This window comes from Centruroides vittatus, unplaced genomic scaffold (genome assembly GCF_030686945.1).
Source record: "Centruroides vittatus isolate TY-2023 unplaced genomic scaffold, ASM3068694v2 contig_743, whole genome shotgun sequence".
Taxonomy (NCBI): domain Eukaryota; kingdom Metazoa; phylum Arthropoda; class Arachnida; order Scorpiones; family Buthidae; genus Centruroides; species Centruroides vittatus.
Genome location: NW_027122479.1, coordinates 893,905 through 914,153, shown reverse-complemented (window position 1 = coordinate 914,153; position 20,249 = coordinate 893,905). Strand labels below are relative to the sequence as shown.

Here is a 20,249-nt window from a genome sequence, read left to right as displayed (position 1 = left end):
AATCTGGCAAAGTGCAAATAATGCATTAACACATTTTGTCACCAGATTGAGAACACAGTATGGCACATTCATATCATAAATATATGCTAATTAATATAACAAATAATGTGTTATATTAAAATGTAACAAAGCTTGAAAATTATTTATTATATCTATTATATTCATTTTGATATACATTTCTAAATATATTAAACACCTCAAGAACTGGTATATATTATCTAAAAACACATCAGTATACTAGCTAGTTAAACAAACACCAAAAATATTTAATATAACAAATGTTTATGTAACCTGAAGATGTCTGAGATACAGATGAAAATATTCATTATATTAGATATTTTTGGTGTTTATTTAACTGGTTTGGTATATTGGTGTGTTTCTAGATATTGCTATTATAATTCTAAATGGTTTGTTTTAAATTTAAAAATATATTTAATTCATTTAATATATATATGTATATGTGTATATGTGTATTTTATAACCATTAAACCACCAATAACCATAAAAAAATGATTACTCATTCTGAATTTAAAGAATAGCCCACTCCACCCATATGCTATTTTTGTTAGCTTAAATTTTAAATTTTATGCTTAAAATGTTCATTTCTTACATTAAAATACAAGTAAATAATCTTTGTAAGTTAGAGTTGAATTTATTTTAAATTGTACTTTTAAGCATTTTTACTGATTTGCTACAGCCTCAAGCATTCATTAACATATAAATGCAAATGCTTCAGAAACAAAGAAGCCAGAGACAGGTTAATCAAGAATAAGCATTTTTAGAGCTAGTTTGTTCCATCATCAGATTCTCAATAAAGCTCAATCACAACTGCACAACCGATGGCATTTGCACAGCGAGTGCATTTTTTCACTTTACGTGCAATTTGAATGCAAAAAGCATCATTCAATAAATGAAATAAAGAATCTTCTATTGACAACGTAATGACGGACAGACTAGTTTAGAAAATGTTTATCGTCGAGTAAAATGTTTATTTAAAATTATGCACTAGGAAACCATTTACGGTGCGATAACAAATCGTCGAAAAAAAAACGTTTTGAACCCCGTCGGGTTCTTAACCGTTCCTAGACGGATATTCAATTAACGAATGTCGTTTAAATAAAATTTCGATCGTTAGATCGAAACGATCGAACTTTTATTTAAAATGTTTATGGCATAAAGGAAGCCATTTTGGTTTCCTTTATGTCATAAACATTTATGTGCCTGTAGGTTGAATATTTAAAAAGTCAATGATGTTGGATAAAAGATATTCTTAAGTTGAACATAAAACAGAAGTGGTTTTTAAAGTTTTATATATCAATAAAAATTCCTTACTCCAAAAAATAAATAAATAAAATTTAACAACTAGTCATAAACAAAACCTAGTATACGGTGGTACCTCGTGCTTCAAATATTCCAGCGATCGAACACCGAATCCGAGAAAAATTTAATTCAGAGTTTGAACGATGCTTTTTGCATTCAAATTGCACATAAAGCGAAAAAATGTACTCACTGTGCAAATGCCATCGGTCGCGCAGTTGTTTCTCTTTCTCAATGCGAAAGCAACTCTCGTACTATACTCGTGTCTTTTTAGTGCTTTTTTTGCTTAGTGTTGGTGTATTTGGTTATACGTATAACATCTATCTATTAACCATGGCATCAAAGAAGAGTGTCAAAGTAACAAAATCTAAGAAGGTTGCAGTATCAATGATTGAGGTAAAAAAAAGGAATTTATAATGGAATTGTTAGTGTGCCACCAACTCTTACAAGACCTCAAGTGGAATTCTTCATTAAAACTCCAATCTATCACTATGGCATTTATGCGTGACTTTTAAAATTTAGGACGGTGACGTCATACTAACAATTACCAATTTGCATATCAATATTACAATTAATATTATTTTCATTTGTTATTATTTCTACACGAATAATTTTAACATTATTTACATCAATATTACATTTATTATTTTTCGTACGTCGATACCGTGAGGTGTAGTATGCGGGATTCATGATTCCACAGATAGTTTATTTCGCATACATATACAAGTTCTTAATAAGGATTCCAATGTCGTGTCGTCATACAGAAATGTTACAGTGCGATCACTACTTTAACAACTCCGAACCGACATATATCACCCACAACAATGCACTCGGATATAAGCCTTAAAACTAATCTTATAAACTAAATTACAGAACTAAAGATAGAAAAGGATAGAATTGTTACAAGATAAAAGAGTAAGTTTTAACAAAAGTAAGAATACCCGGGATTGGTTCCGTATATTCGTCGGGCGAGATGCCAAGTGGGACCTTTCACAACAGACAACAAATTACGGTTTTCGTATATCAATTTCTTCTCTTACTCTCTTCGCAATCCTTATTTCTGTACCGTCTCGTCGTAGCCACAATAGGACGGGATTCTTTCCTCGGACTTTTCGACAATTTCCGGTCGTCGCTAACGTCGACTCGGAGTACTCGAATTCACGTCCGCGTGCTTCTACGTCTCCAAAAAGAACGACGTGCCTCCGATCCTTTTTGCCTCGGGGTCTTACTTTCCACTTTGTTTACGTCGGTTCCCGGAACTGGTCATCTCACCCAAGGGAAAAGAATTAGGGAAGAAAGTTCTAGAAGGAAGGAGAACAAAAGACCACTATACTAAACTTATATTAATATACGCAATACAATACGGCCCGCAGCCACAATACTACAGCGAATTACCGTATCCAAGTCATATTACGCGTCCGATTCCTTTTACAATAATCTCGAACCCAGTCCTACATATAATTAAAACACGGTGATTTTTATCTCCAACGGGATTATCTGTGACAAAGTCAAGCAGCTAATGGAATTTTCATTTTATTATACCATACAGCAGAAATGGAAGTACAGTCAAACCTGTTTTTATGCGGGGGATAGGGACCGCATAAAAGAAAATGCATAAAAAACAATCGCTCAAACCTTCACGAGTGGCTATAAAAAATAGTTTTCGCAACACAATTAAAAAAATATTTTTTTATGCGTTGAATAGGGACCGCATAAAAATAGTCTCACGTAGAAAATAACTCGAAACCGTACGAAATAACTAGGAATTGCTTTTTTAACTCCTCGGGCCTTTTTCTGCAACACCTAATAAGGAAAAAAATCCTCTAAGAATTTTAATTTTTATATTAATTAATTATTTCCACTTAAATACGAATCTAACATTAAAAAGTTAAAAATAATCGTTAAATAATGATTTTATTTGATAAATATAGCTGCAGGAAGTGTTATTTCATTTAACAAGGCGTGAAATTTCACACCCGCAGTCTAAAGCTGGAGAGAAGCTAACTTACCGCATCTGTTCGAATATAACATAATATTTATGGTTTTTATGCTATTAAAATAAGAGGGGACCGAAATAAACGTATGAGAAAAAAATTTTACCGAATAAAAAATGAAAAAACCTGCCGATGTCATAGAAAACAACTGTGGGAAACGCCGGGAGGTAGGACGGAAGTCGGACCTCCTTGTTCTCGGCGAATAGGTCGGCAAGACCCGCCCCACTGTCAAGGATGGCTAATTTTGCGCGATATCCCGACTTGTCGGGATCGGTCAGTTACTTGTCAGGTCGAGTGGAGGAGTGTGTGTGGGGTCGTCGATAAAGAAAGGCAATATCCGTATAACAGGACAACACAGATAATGGTTTATTGGAACATAGGAACTACTACAGAAACGCTACGCATCCCGTCCCTAATGGCGAGAGAGAGAGAGCTCACAATGGTTAGGGGATTCATACCTCTCGGTGATCGTTTTTGATCGAGGATGTTCGTCGACTCGGGCGTTTTCCTGGCGGAGCGACAGGTGGGCGGCAGGATTGGCTTGTCGGCGGAGGCTTCGGCGTCTCGACTTGGCTTTCGAATCGGATACGGTGTCGCCGGGCAGTTCGTCTTCTTCGGACGTCAGCTACCCCGTTCTTAGAGATCTCCCCCCTATTTATACTCTAAGTCCCTTCCGCCACGATCACCAATCGCGATAGAGGATGACGACTTGAATTCCGTGACTCGGGTCGGATCCCGAGAAGGAGGGAAGTGAGTTTGACGGCGGAAGATTGTACATCCTTCGAAACTTGATCGTTATCGCGGATCTCGATCGTTATCTCCCGACAGGACTTCGAAATAATTAAAATTTAAACTCGGACCGGCTCAATTCGGTCCTTACACAACCAATAGAGTTTTTAAAAATTTTACAGGAGTCAATTATGTTCCAATTTGATTGAAATTTTCATATACCGCACAAAAAAAATCGCACAAAACAAATCGCACAAATAAAAATCGCACAGAAAGACCGCACAAAAACAGGTTTGACTGTATTTAGTAAAATCGGTGATGTTAATAGATGGCTACAGTAGCAAAATCGTATTAAAAATGAAGACATAAGAGAAAACCTCAAGGTATCTAATATTCAGTTGAGAGTAAGTGAGGCTAATCTGAGGTAATTTGGCCATTTAGAAAAATGAGAGAAGAGCAACTAGCCAAATAGGCATTTGAAGCTAAAATCAGAGGGACATCCTAGACCAGGAGCGGTGAACCTAGAGCACGAGTGCCCAAAGTGGCACATAACATATCATACGATTTCAATTTATCATCCGTGTTTTTCAATCACCTTTTTGGCTTACCACCCGATTGTCCTTTTTACTATCAGTTTTTTTACAATTATTCTAATTAAAGCATATTCAAAGTCTAAAATTTTGGCACGGGTAAACATCTTCAAAGCTAAGTACGCTTACTATACGGCACACGGACTCAAAATGGTTTGCCATCCCCGTCCTAGACAAAGGTGGATCGATAGTGTTATACAGGCCTTAGAAGAAAGGAATTTAACTTTACTCCAAGTTAAACTTGTCTGTCAATAAGAGTTTGGTGAAAAGTAGTAGACTGTAGTATAAAAGTTTGATTTTTCACCACGTCGACCCGTACACCCTCCGGGTGTCGGCAGAAATGGATACGACGACGAGTATTTATGTATTTTATTTATTATTTTTACGTTTTAATTTATTACGTAGAGCATTTAATTGTATTACTTTTACCTTAAATTACGTGTATTTGCCGTTTAATTTATTGTTTAGAGTATGGGAATGTATTAATTCACTTTCCAATATCACTTATTATCATATTATATTAATATCACAATATTAATTATCTTTAACAGGAAAAACTGATTCAGACATTGAACAATTGAGGATTCGAACAGCCCTCTGGAATGAATTAGGTTAAAAATACAAGGCACCACTGTGTAATTTTTCAACAACTATCTAATTATAAAGTTAAAGATATTAACTTGTATTTAATTCTTAGTTTAAACTTTAAACAATTAAATGTTTTTAGGATAAATTAAAACTTAATTGCCATTGAATTATTTATACGTCGTAACCCACAAAATTTATCTACGTAGTTATCATTTTTATTAATTAATTCATAGAGAAAAAACTAAAATATATTTATATAATAAATATATATCAATTAATTAATTACACCTCTCGTGTTCTTTCAATGGCCCAAATAAGACTTAAAAAACTGGTTTGCATATTGCAGATATTAACTTAAAGTATGACAGTTCGATGTGTTAAATTGATAAAACGAAAGACGTTTAAGGTGCCAAAAATTATACAAACCTTACAGGAAACTTTATTGGATGCAACTTTGACTTTTCCTCTCCAGTCCCATACGTTGACAGTCATGTCGTGTTGAGAACCAACAGAAACCACATATTTCGTGTTGGGTGAGAATGCCTGCAATTTTAACATTCCAAAAATATATACACCATGCATATAAATATCGTTTAATTTTATGAATAAATCTATTAAAAAGCTAACTCGATATAAATATTTTTTTAGGTTGTTATAATTCTAGTAATTGTAATAAAGTTACGAGAAATATTTCGAAAATATCGAGTTGTTGGTGACAAAAATAGCATACCACGCAGTTAATTCCATACTTGTGTCCCGACATCTCGGATACTGGCACGTGATCTTGGACATCCCACACACGAACGTGCGACAGATGTCCACACTGAAATACGGTAGTTAATTTTAATTACGCATTTCATTATTTAATAAACTATATCGCTTTAATAATTACCTCTCCGGTAACAAGGTATCTTCCATCTGCAGAAAACGCTAGACAAGTGATGGTTTTCTTACTGTTTCCGACGATGTGAGATTGTTTATTTTTACGTATATTATAAAGAACAATTACACATCTGCGCAAAGAAAGAACATAATTATACTTATACGAAGGTCGAAATATATATAAATGTAATTTTATCAGTCTCGGATAAAAAAATTACTCGTAATATTTTCGGGAAAGAATAATTATTATTATTGCAACTAATAGCAACCATTAAAATCATATTAAATAGCTGTACCGATGTGGGTTGCTCCGCGATATAAATAAAACGTCAATATTAGAAGCCTCGAAAATAAAGAAGCGCAATAAATATGTCATTTATTTGAATGGAAACAATAAGAATAAAATGTTTTCCTCACTTTTTGTTCCAGCATTGTTCGACTTTCCTCAATTATTCAATTTGAGAAAACCAAAACAATAAAATTCTTGGCTGCTTCTGTTATTTACGAATATTCGATGCTTCGATGAGCTAAGAAGTCCGTCAAATACATATCTATTCAATAAATTTACTTGTTAGAGCATCGAATGTGCGACACGTGTAACACAACATAAATAAGTATTAAATACGTAATCGAATATCGAATACGTAAGTATTAGAACGAGCTAAAAACATCACGGTGTAAATATTCAATAAACCTAACTCATTTACTTTTCCTTATTTACATATTCAACGTTTACGTCTCGCGAAAACAGAAGAAATAAAAGCGTTCTCTTCGAATTGTATTACGTAAGAGCAGCATTTCGATTCATTCAAATCATTTCCAGTTAAAAATAATTACAATAATGTAAAACGGGATAATCCCCGATAGCGTCGATAAACTGTTATCGGCAAACCTAAATTTACTCGCAGCCGATCAAAATTCTCGAAAAATATTCACACAACTTCCTTATAAACAGAATTCATTTTTATTATACAGTATATTCATTAGTATTTCTTCTCTTTTTCCGATCGCTGTCATATTACACCGTATCGTATCCTCTTTAATGCAATTCTTTCGTTTCTTTAGTCTTCCCCCGGCTATTACCTCGTCTACTGTCATTTTTCCGTTCGACCGCATAATTCTCTTAGTATGCTAAAATCTATTCTTTGAGCGAAACGTCGTGGAAAATTCGGGCAACGAAAGAACAAAAATGGAATCGTACAAAGAATGCGAAAAGATTAACAAATTATCGGTCGCGGCAATTAAAAACTGGTATTTGTTTTTATTTGTTAAAATTTTAGGCAAATCCATTCCCTCCGCCACCTTTAACCAAAGATTCCCACGTCGGCCGAAGCATTCTCGTTTCGACTAAAGATAATTTTTCTTCTCGTTTCTTTTTGTCGCTCGACATTCGCAGCCACACAAGCATTTTATAATATTATTTTCGTCTACTGGTACGTATCTTCTATTATCGGGACTTACTAGACTGGTTTTAAGGATTCCGCGACACAGTTCCGCGGATCAGAAATTTATTTTATTCGATATACCTGCCACGCTAATCTTCTCCGTATCGTTCCAATTTTAGAATATGTACTGTACAACCCGAGTTGTACGATAGGTCTTGTAGTCTAATAAGTCTCGATAATAGAAAATACGTACTAGTAGACGAAAATAATATTATAATAAATTAAGGACATCGAGGCGTATTAATCTACAAAAGCATTTTGTTTACTTTTCCTTTTAAGCGTTTGTTTAGATCGTTGTTACAAATTGAATTTATAAAGTTTTTTACATAGAAAATGTAAATAACTACCCTTTACTGGATTATTAAAAAATCAAATTCTTGTATTAATAAGTACTGTACATTCTTTATACTAATACTTCTAGATCAAATAAAAAATTTAATCTGATTTTTAGCGAGTATAAACAGTTCCTTAAATCGAATTATTTATTTATCTATAAACTGTGATTTCTTTATTGCCGTAATTGAAGTAAAAGAAAGAAAACAAATGCGAAGGTACTTTTGGCTAATTCTCCATCTTGAACAGAACAGAAAAGAATAGTTTGACAAAAAGCATTATTATGGATACGGAAAGACATTTATAACATATCTTTAATATATTTACTTGGATCTCTCTCCGCGGTCGAACTATCGAGCTATTCTTTCTCGTTACGCGATACACCTTTAACGGCGGATTGACTATTTGCGCATAGTTCGAGATTAGAAAATAAAAGATCGCTCGTTGACTCCGTTATCCATTGTCAAAGAGTTAAATAAAACATAATACAAAATACTGCACTTCTTTCGCTCTCGAATATTCTCGATTTGTCTGCCCGGGCTGCTTTAATAGCCCGATAATTCGGCGGTCGGTTTGGCTTTAATAATCGGGTTTACGAAGAAAAACTTGGTACTCGCAGACTTCGTTTCTATCCTCGCCCAATTTGCCCGACTTGGCATAATGCAGTTATCGATGCTACCGGACGTAGTTAAAATTAAGACAACATCGGCGCAATTATTCCAGATATTTCTGGTTCCGACAAGCAAAGAACTTTCGGAATCCCGCCACAAATACGTATCGATTATCGACAATCCGCGACGGGCCAAAACCGGCAAACATTTCAAAAACTAATAAGCGGGCTTAAAATGAATAAATACAAATGTATTCCGACAGTTTATGGGTTGATTATACTTTCTATTTGCAAAATTTCCTCGACCTTAACGCAAAATACGAAAAAGCGAACTTTTAAGAAATTTGTGGGATTTCTCGGGTTAAAAAAAACAGCCGGGATCCCGTTTGAGAAACCCTAATTGTGACTGACACGTGGACTTATTTCAGCCCGCGAGATTAATCGCGTAAGATGATTAATAATTTAATTTAGTCCAAATCATTTAAAGGTTTTGTCATCGGATAAAGTTGTATTAGTTAAATATGTCGGTTGTACGCGCATTATCCTTAAGTATTATAATACGCTTATAACACGGGTGTTTGGGTCTGCGAGAGAAGAAGTGAGGTGTGGGCTAGAACCCCTCGAAAGCCATAAAAATATATAAACAAAATGTGTAAAACAAATAAAAGCAGAGTTTCGTTACTTATCGAAAGAAACCGTAATTCTTATAAGTTTTAAATAAAAAATCAAATTCTGGGACCCCTTTATGTCCGAAATTAAATCGAACGACCCGGATAGCCCCTCTATCCACGTACGTCGGACAGAATATTCACACAATATTAGTAGTAGAATATAATACAACAGATACAAATAATTTATAAAAATCTCATTTCGATTAAATTTTATGCATAAACTTATATAATCGAAATTATGCGAAGACATTCGTAAGTAACTACGGGAAAGATTTATCAATCGACTGGTTAACTCTGTCACAAACAATAAATACTCGTACAATCGTCCATTGTTACGTAACTGTATAACGAGACGATACATTTCCTTTCTTTTCTTTAACGTCACTTTTTTAGACGAACGGTTCGTTCTCCTACATTCTGTCACATCCCGAAGGATCGTTAATAAAACAATCGCTCTTTACAGTTGCCATTATAAATTGTTTTTTCGCACATTATACCGAAACTTACATAGCCGACAGAGTATATCCGTGTTAATTAACAGAACTTTTTTACAAAGTAATTAATAACGAGAAGAATAATCAACCGCGTTCTTCACTCGTTTTTAATTTGTGTTCTTTTAAATTTTCGGTTAACCCTAATATTCATTTTTACGTATTACGTAATTACGATCGTTTTTAGACGTGACGAAACAAGATTTAAAGAATTTTAAATTGGAAACCGTCCATCGATACTACAAATCTTAGCAAGGTCGACTCGTTTACTTTCGTTACGTTTTTATAGCCGTCTCTTCATTCGCGGGTTTCGCTTTGTTCAACTTAATGTTTCATTCGCATAATTTACATATTCGTTAACTGTAAACACCCGAAATTATACATTTAATAAGAAAATGAACGTAAAGAAGAAATTACAGCTTTTTAATTATAAATTTTGAAAGGTATAATATACAATGCGCATTCTCGGAACGGCATTAAATCGTTTAATTTCTACCAGGAAAATACGGGTCTGTTTGAAATTTTATATAGTCTACGGTCGCCATTACTATAAGTAATGCAGTCTGACGACGATAAACCGGCTGCAAAATTATAAATTGTAAATATAAATTCGTATACAGTATTACTAAAAATATTATTTTGAACGGAATGCGCTATGCGGTAATTATTTTGTGTGTCGCCAGGCGGTTTGAAATCGCATTCCGATTTAATTAACGCGAATTAACGTGCCTCGGACTAGAATTTCAACCGGTCGACTACGGCGACGACGGGCGCGGAAAGAGCGATCCGGCGACTCCGCCGGTAAAGACGGCCGGGCCGGCGGCACAAAACTGCCGGGATTTCGGTATTTTGGCGGTTAAGAATACGTCCAAAATATGCCGGAACCGCGCTTAACGTTCCGATTTAATTGCGCGAAGAGGAGTCGTTCCTCGTAACGTATTTTAACCACCAGACGATCTAAATATTTAATAAGTGTATAAAGAAAGACGGTTAAAAAACGCAAAACAGTTCGATTATAGGTCACGATTTCGCGTAATTAAAGTTTCGGATTCCACCGACCCACCGCCACCGGCGAATCGGACTCGGCCCAAAATCCCACACCGGTTCGTCGGGTTTGCGATTCGATGCCATCCGCCGGGACGACGACCTTCCAATTTTATTACCGTACCGATTATTCGTGCCGGAATGGAAAATTCAAAATAGGCCAACGGGTTAATTCGGTACGCATCCGGCGCTTCTCTAGCGGAGGCAACTGTCGTAAATTACTATTTATAAAATCGATTTTTAACCGTATTTTATTCCGGCAATGGTTTAGAACGGACGCCGGCTCGATTGGGACGGCACCGGCACCGGCACCGTACGCCGCCGCAATTACGAATTCGAACGTCTAAGAATTTCGGAGAAAGCGGCGGACTTAAACTCTATTAAGAACCGACTGGTCCACGCCACATCCCACGCTTGCCTCGGCGGGAATATATCGGAGGATGCGCGACGATCATCCAAAGAATAATATCTTTCGAGTTTCAAATAACGAAATCGGATCGACACTCGTTTTTCTACAATCGCCCGTTCTCTTCTTTCCGATGCCGTGCCAATTTTAAGCGTTAAAGAAAAACCCTCGTCACTCTCGCTACGGCACCGACCGTAAACCGTTAGAATATTCGGTACATTACCGAAAGGTGCGAGTTGGGATTCTACACGAAACTGTTTTTTACGGTGTAAACAACGCGCGAATGCGTAGATAATTCGATTAGATGGTAATTAAGAAAAGAAAAGAAAAGAAAGTATATCTTACCCTGCGGGATAAGCGATAGTACTAGAATTAGAATCGGAATCTAAAGCGGTAGTGTTGGATACCGTCAATCCCAGAACTCTTTCCAGTTTCACCTGTAATAAAATAAGTTATTTATCAATAAATTTCAAATTTTTCGTAAACCAATCGTCAGAAATCGTGGCTTTTTTTTAACTATTCGTAATGTTAGTACCGTATGGCGAGCTTTCCGGAAGAATTAACAATACAGTAGAGAGTCGTTCATCCGAATCAATGGGGACTGGGGTTGTTCGGATTAGTGATTTGTTCGGATAACCAATTGTGTACGAAAAAATATATCAACCCGTCCGATGTTCAAATTTTTCTCAGTCGCGTGTCGCTGCGTGTTAAATTTTTCTCCGTTGCGTGTCGCTTCGTGTCGAATTTTCGTCGATTTTAAGCCTAACGAAAATTTTTATAATAATCGAGGCTATCGTATCGTTAAAAATTATTTCTGCATTTTGTACAAACAAAATAAATATATTGAAGAATATAAAAAAAAAACATGAAAATTATACTTTAGAAGTAAATCTGGTATCAAAAACGTTCGATTCGGCACGACGCAGTCCGACCGAAAATCGTTCGGATAACCGGCGATTCGGATTACCGGGATTCGGATTAACGACTCTCTACCGTAATTTCGTTAAACCGTGTATTGTGTAACAAAACACGTTTTTAGTGAACTTTTTCTGCTGCGGAAAGACGAGCGGTAAATTTGAAAGGTAAACATTATCACTAACGCGATAAACGACAAATAAAAGGAATCTTCGTAGAATACGTTAAAAAATGTATTTAAAAAATCGGTTTGAAAAGCGACGTCGGTCTCGGCGGAGAGTGCCTCTCGAGCCGCCTCCGACAAACGGAGCCGAGTTAAACGTCGGCTTTACTCCACCGAGATAACAATTTCCACTCCGTTAAATTCGTTCGTTTTCTAATTTTTTGCCGACTTTTAAGGCTCTTCGCCACACTCGTCGCATATACGTATACGGGTCCAATCTTTGGTTTATACTCGGACCTAAATCTGTTACCGGCCCAACGCCGCTAACAATGCACTTTTTTATCTTCAAACCGAATTTACTGGAAACAAATAATTATTTTTCGATAATTGTTATCGATTTTAATCATTTTTGCGTGTAAATATTATAACGTAATTATAAAATTCTGCTTCGGTAAATCTCGTCCGCGCTATCGATAGTATTGTAGCCTATCCTTATTCTCCGAGATTCCCAGGGATGCTCCTACTACGGATTGAGAAATGTCGGAATCGATAACGCCCGCACTACCTTGGATATCCCGTTTTCCACAAAATAATAAGTTTGCATTATATTTAAAGATTATAATCTAACACGAGAAAGGTCGAGCGTACGTTTATGTAATATTCTTAATAATTGTTTATTTCTTAGATTTTTTACTTTCCTTAACTTAGACCGCTCGTTGTACTGTACATTCTTCCTCCGTCGCCCTTATAAAAGGTGGTGATATAATCGAAATTATCCGAAGCAAAATTTGATATAGGCCTATCTACCCTCGACTTTTTCCAAATTGGGATCGACTCGGACCCACCGGCAAACGTTTCTATTCAATCACTCGGTGTAATATTTAAGAACGGCGGTAATAAACGTACGGTAGTAATATCGATCGGCGAATAGACGTAGAGACCACTTAGAGAAGAACCGACAGACAATGGAAAAACTACTCGGAAAGAAGGACGAAACCCGAACTCGCATCTCCCGGCTGGAGGCACGACACGCTTCCGCGCAACCGCCCATTCTAGCAATTAAAAAAAAAGGCAGAAGTAATAGAGATTTATCAATTATTTGAATGAAAATTCGTACGAATAGCGTTACAAAATTAAGAGATTTAAAACCATTTTAAAAAATATTTTGACGCAGATTCGTGTCATTTAGGTATAGAGCAAGTATACATCTAGTAAAATTTCAGTATTTAGCCGATTTTATTTAAAAACAATAGAATTACACATCATTTTAATCATTATTTATTTACGTTCCGATATAGAACATTTATGTCCTATTTTTCTTAAATTTCAAAACAGTTTTAGTTTAAACTTTGAGCAATTACTGTTTTATTTTCACCCGCGCAATAATCCTATTGCGGGAACAGTTAGGTTTACGCATTGACCGAAGCGAAATAAATATTTTATTTCTTATTCGATACATTCGAAGTTCAAATTGGTTACGCGCTAGCGAACCGGATTAGGAACCACCTACGCCGACTCCTTCCTCGTTGGATTACGACACCCGAATTACTTTTCCGCGCCTATTCTTGCAAAAAGTACGGCGATTTAAATGTTTACGCTTCCGAAAATTAAGGAGGAACGATTAGAAAGTTCTCGAGTACCGAACGATTAATACGAGAAGTTAGCACCCCGATTAAGCGAATTTGAACGAGTCAATCGTAAAAACCAACGGTTTTAAAAATATCTCGAGGACGTATCGAGGCGAACTGGGTTTAAAATAGGTTTTCTTCTAAGAAATGGTTGATCGAAGCGCGATCCAATTAGAATGATAGAAAACAGCTGTCGAGAAGATAAACGTTATCAATTATTATTATTATTATTTGTGACTCGTTTAGATGTCGAAATAACCAACAAATATAAACATTACGAAGCTCTTAAATGGGTGTAAACGTGTTAAATCATATATTTACAGTTTATAGAGTTTATCTCCGGCCCGTTCGGTCGTTTTCGTACTTAAATAACCTAAGAAATTGCTAAAATATATACAAATGCCTCTCGCCAATATGCAAACGAGACTATAATAAATCATTAAGAAGATATAAAATACCCTTTATAAAACGTAACGATTATTTTATAGCGGTTGTATAATTTACTCGATTGATAAACTTGTCGTAATTTCGTATCTCGAAACTCGATGATAAACGCGAGTCGTTTGTGAGAAATTTTGCAAATTTCTGCGCGTTACGAATATCTATAAATCAAAGAAAATAGTGCTTAAAATTCCTTAAATAGAATAAAAATGCTATAAATTTAGTAAGCTTTTCAAAAAATTTTAAAGTAATTTCCTGAAGTTTTGTCAATCGCGATACATTCGATATGCAAATTAAGCGAAAGAGTTCTTAGGCGACTGGCCGAGACCGGCGCCAGGTGTTGCTGCAGCTGGCGAAGATGAAGCTTACCGTGTTGTCGACTTGCGGTTGCCTCTTCCTTCTCTCGGTAGCGGCTAACGACGAGAGTACGAAAGATGCCGCTTCCGCGGAAAGCGCGGCCAATAATTTTTCTGCCTTTCTCGTGCTGGCCACGAGCATTATGATGTCGGGTATTCTCGTTTACATTTTCTTAATAAACTTCGTACGATTTCCCAAAGTGGTTCGCGTTAGAGATATTAACGCCGGCCAAGTACGTAAGACGAGATCTGCGGCCGTTAAACTACCGGAAGGATCCCAGTTAAACGTAAGCTTAAAATCGCCCTCCGGAGGCTACCGAATTGTGGTCAAGGCGGATAAACGTTACGTGATTGTTTCCGATCAACCTCCGGAAGACGCTATCGAGACCGATGTTAAAAAAGGCGTCGAATCTCCTCGGAAGAAAATTGTGGAATTACCCGATCGACCGGAAAGTTCTTCCGTTCCTGGAGAAAAAGAAACCCCGTTGTCATTAGTCCGGTGTAAAGTCTCGGAAGACGAGATTGCGTCTAGTGAAAAGAAGGTAGAACAAACTGTTGCCGAGATTCAGGAGGCGGAAACTCAATGCGATATTAGTAAATCTACTCTCGTTAAAAGTACGGACACCGGAGAAGACCCGAGCAGCGGGTGATTTTCGTAATTATGTACTATGATGTAACTTCTTGTAGCTTTTTTTTCTTTATTTGAATAAATCCTCACTTTTGCTAATTCCATTTTTTCCTCTTCATTCTATGCACGGAGTGACTTAACGAACGCTTTCTACGCCCACTGCGCGCAGCTTCGTGAGGATTCTACGCGTCGATTCTAGCGAGTCTCCTTCGCGTATACTATACTCGAAATGACGAATAGTCTTAAGTAAACTGTGCGTAAATTTATAATAAAATTTGCCAAGGTTTCGCTCGGCATTGCACCAAAACGTGCATCTTTGTTGTAATAAGCATTCGTTCCGACTTCGTTCGTCTTCGATATTCGTCGTCCGCGTCGAATCTCGATAATGACCTCGACGTAAATAACTCCTTGCATTTTCGTACTTACGAATTTGAATGGAATTGCTCGTCCCTTAAGGCTGGAGGATTTTAAAAAGTAGAGTCAATAACCTCTACAACTGGATTTGAAGTTTTTGTTGACGTTCGAGACGGCCGCTGCATTACGTGATCGAAAGGTACAACGCTTACGGTTTATAATACTACAGAAGTCGTAAAACGCTTCATCGGTTATGTGAACGACCTTTCTAGTTTAACGTTTTTTAATTTGTAATCGAAAGTTTATGCTTTTAAAATTCGACTTTATGCAAAAGAACAACTACACCTTCGAATTCTAGTCACGTAAACGTGTGAACTATTGTGACGACGACGGTTAAGATACTCTCTATAACTTACGTCGTCACTCGATAGTTCGCAACGTTGCGCGCGACTTGCGCTGTGCGTACAGTAAAATATTTTCCCGGTGTTACTGTTTCGGTTAGTTTTACTATGTTCTATGCTCGTTTTGCGTTTGCAACTGCGTGTAGCGTGCTTTAACTAATTTTTTTATTAAATCGTAATCTAGTTGCAGTAGCCTGTTTAACATTCGCGTGTGATACATTCCACATTTCTGCGTTAAACACTCTTTAAATTGCCTTTTAATGTAGTAGGTTTAATCTAAATTAACATTAACGATTTTTTTAATTATAATAGTTTAGATGGTATCGGACTGTCATTTATTGTATATCGGAGATAAACTGAAGGAGAAAGCCTGGAGGGTTTACGATATCGAATTGATATCGCCCTTCGGGCCAACAAGGACGTTCGACGGGAAATCCTGTCTTTCTTCAAGGTTTTTCTGCTTGTTTATTAACATTTCTTGCCAAGCAAATTGTTAAAAATCAGGTTTGGCGATTTATATTTAGAAAAAGTAGGAATGACGACACTGCTTTCTAAGAGCCGGGAATGCCATTAAAGTAGTCGTCATTCGTTTAGACCTAGATCTAAACGTCGGCGGTCGAAAAATACCCTGTAAAGTGGAAATTGGACCCGTTTTTGAAGAAATTCGTTGCACGTTTCGAACTTATATTTTGCTGGCAAGTAGTGCGGAAGAAATGAATTAAGTACAGTGTATATTGCAATACGGCATAATACGAGAACATTTTCTGGATTATTGTTAATAATGGTTAATTTCATTTCACATCAATTTATGTATTAATTTAAGCAAAGAATGGAAAGCGAAAAGGGCATTGTCGAACTGCAATTTTTCACTATTTTTTTCTTTCCAGTCTGCACGCTACCGGAAACAGTCAGTGGCCTGTTATTCTAGCTTTTCCGGTAGGAGCCATTTTCTTCCTCTTAGCGTGACTATCAAAAATAAAACGTCCATTATTCGAGTTTAAACGATCTTTGTTAGCAAAACTCGCGTGGGAATCGTTTACTTTCTAATTCTAGTTTACTGGTTGCCGATGTATTAACGCTTACCTTTACAAAATGTGGCATTTTAAAGGAATTTTGGCACGATTTTCGGGGGAGATGTATTTGCGCGAATTTTAAAGCGCAATTTTGAGGTTTTTTAAAAAATTACATGTATTAAAATTAAAAAAATTTAATTAGTTTTTAGTTCAAATTCTTAAAATTTTTATAAAAAGTCTTCTCGGTTTACAAATTATAATAAAGAGTACAAAGTTTAAGCGCGAGATCGCATAGTTTACCCTAATTAAATGGCGTTGTATCGAATTTTATATTAAACGAAAGTCATACAATCTGAAAAACGTGATTTCGAAATCGCTATCTTAAAGTAATTCTCTTCGAGTAAGTACAGTATATCTTAAATGTGGGGAGACGATGAAACAAATCGGAAAATAACAGCTGGGTTTCTTCAGTAGTAATATACAAAAGGTCGAAGGTACCACGTGTCTTCTACTCATCCTTCGTACCGAAACCTTACACTTGCGCTTACTCATTATCTACACGTCTCGAAAAATAATCAGCAATAAAGTAAATCGATCGTTTTCAAAATGTTTTGAAATGGAACTAAAATGGCGGCCTCCTTAGTGTAATTATACACTTTAGCATAGGTTACAGGATTCAACTTCGCATAATTTTAAGAATATATAGTGTAATTTAGCGAATTTTAGCAATATAAGCTATGATTTAGAGTATATTTTATCGATTTTGTGTAGATTTTTACACTGAAATTTGTGCTACATCATAATTAAATGAGCACATATTTTTAGGGTATAAACAAGGTTCAGTACATACTTTAGCATGCGTTAATGTAAATTTTTGCGAAAAATATGTTTTAGCATCTAAATAAAAAAAATAACATTCGACGATGTTATAACATCCAGCACATGACGAAGAAGGGAATAGTTTCCCACACGCGATGACCTCTACAGAGCGCTATTTATGAATACTTTGCAACTATTGTTCTGCATTTCGGCAGACTTCCCGAACAGGTTGGACCATTCCTAACACCTAAATTTAGAATATAATCAAGAAAGAATTTCAGGAATTCAGTACGAAACCATTAAATACAGTGAATCATCGTGTAAAGTATATCCGCGGGAGTCATTTTGTTCTTAAATGTAGCACCCTACAAGGAGTTAAAGAAAAGAAATCCATTTGTAATGAATGGATAGTGAAAGTCGAACTTTCAATAAGTGTCAACAGAAGTGGAAATGGTTATCGCCGAATTATCTTAGGACAAAAGCAAATAGATGATTACATCGTTGTAAGGCGATTGTTCCCATTCGTGTCGTTGATTTAATAAAGGGAAGCTGTCAGACGAAACAATGAAAACTTGTGCACAAGTTTAAATTGTCTTCCATCCCCGCACAAAAAAAGCTGCAAAAAATGAAGAATGGCTACGAGAGACAGTTATTTGGAGAATGTTAATACGGTAACATCGCCATTTTTTACTTTTTAAATCGTCACCTCGTGATATAACTTAAAGTTTATCGACCCCGAGGATTTAATTCTCTTAATGCTATAGGCCTAAATGTATTTTAACTCGGTTACTAGATAGCATTTTTAAATCATTAACTTCGTCTGAGGTGAGTAAAGGTCAAGGTCAAATGAGGGAGTCGAATTATTACGTCATACTCACGTCATTGATATTATTACAGACATATGTATGTAAAATAACTTTTTAAATTTAATATCCTCGTCATTGTTTACGATTCGAATCGATTGCAAAATTGATATATAATTTTTTTTTGTTAAAAATAATATCTGGATGACTAAACAATTGTTCAATCGTCCAAAGTAGCTCTATATCACGATTCAGCTGCATGCAACTACCTGTAGCTGGGTTGGTTTTAGGCGTTGTGTGGGATTTGAAATAATATTTAAGTGCCAACACTCGGTAGAAATTCAATGATTTTATAATTCCTCTCTTTTTTAGAAGTACTTAGCGAGATGTAGAAGGACAAATGGACCCCTAAAAAATCTTGTTCAACTCGACTTTTAAGCCCTATGTATCTCATTTCGCGTAAAATGTAGCAGACACACGGAGAAAGCCACGTTTTACCACTCCAATACTTAAACTTATATAAAGCACCAGGTGATATCACTAACGATAATAAGCAGCTGTTAAGTTAACTCGACGTTTCGTTCCCCCTCTAGAAAATGTTCCACCAACATTATCGAGGTAACTATAAAGGGCAGTAGGGTGTGTAGTTAGTAATGAATTCGCATTTTCGATAAACAGGAATGTTCGGTGACGTCGTAGCACCACCCAGAAATTGTTTTAACAAAACTAAGCTCCCCAAACTAGGAAAAAATCCCGGTTATTCGAATGTAGTCCAGTTCTACATCGAACTAAGATATCAATAAACTTAACTAGACGCTAAATTTTCGTCCTTATCGCGTTAGATTTGGAATCACAAAGAGAAACGTTCGGTTAAACAATGGAAAGCGTCTTAAGACGATGCGAAACGTCAAACTCACCTCTGAAGTCTTAGTAGTGTTTCCATTGTTCGTATTATCCATGTTATTTGCCGGCGTACATGAGAAAAATCAAGTAAGCGAACCACACATCACACTACAACACACACCGACAGACTGACTGACTCTCGTTCCAACTTACAGGACAGGTATAACGACGTCCAATGGCCTGCCGTTTCCGCTTACGGCACGAGGACTGTTGCGCCAGACTGTTGATACTCCTCTTTGTTGCACTTCACTCGTTCACCTTTACCGAAACTCCTTACGTTAAGAGCACAGATTCGTACCTTACGAGCTTACTAAACACGTGACAACGAATATGCTAGTGTTTTGTCTGTTGTAAACGAACTATTCAGAACTTTGTTTCTTAAAAAATAAACGTTAAAATACACCTTTTGGATCGTTTCGTACGTCACAACAAGCGCAGATGTTTCTTGTGTAGCATAAACGTACGCTCGTAGATTAGGGTCACGTTAACAGATGGTGACAGATGACAATTTAGCAATGCTACGTGTACTTTTCTTTTATCTATTGTCGAACGTTTCGAGATCGAAATAATGTATATTTTAGGAACCAATCCGGTACGCTGACCTTTTATATAACAATAGGGAGCATACATTACTATATGTGACTTATATATAGAACGTGACGTAGACAAAGACGTCCCTATCGATTATTTACAAATATTAAACCTATCAAAATATTGATATTTTG

The 20,249-nt window shown here is 36.2% G+C and overlaps 1 protein-coding gene across 2 annotated transcripts in view; it reads right to left on the bottom strand.

The window, feature by feature from the left end:
- The window catches only part of LOC136981105 (mitogen-activated protein kinase-binding protein 1-like), an 88,158-nt gene extending 68,227 nt beyond the window's left edge, over positions 1 to 19,931 (bottom strand). Inside the window, exons 1-5 of one of the 2 annotated variants that reach the window (XM_067277376.1) lie at positions 19,539 to 19,931; positions 11,446 to 11,537; positions 6,111 to 6,231; positions 5,949 to 6,041; positions 5,645 to 5,761 (exon numbers count right to left, since the gene is read on the bottom strand). In XM_067277376.1, coding sequence (XP_067133477.1) covers positions 5,645 to 5,761; positions 5,949 to 6,041; positions 6,111 to 6,231; positions 11,446 to 11,537; positions 19,539 to 19,580 — 465 coding nt within the window. In that variant the 5' untranslated portion in view covers positions 19,581 to 19,931. Of the gene's footprint in view, positions 1 to 5,644; positions 5,762 to 5,948; positions 6,042 to 6,110; positions 6,232 to 11,445; positions 11,538 to 19,538 lie in introns of those variants that run through there. The other variant, XM_067277377.1, reaches the window with a different exon arrangement.
- Positions 19,932 to 20,249: the final 318 nt, after the last annotated feature.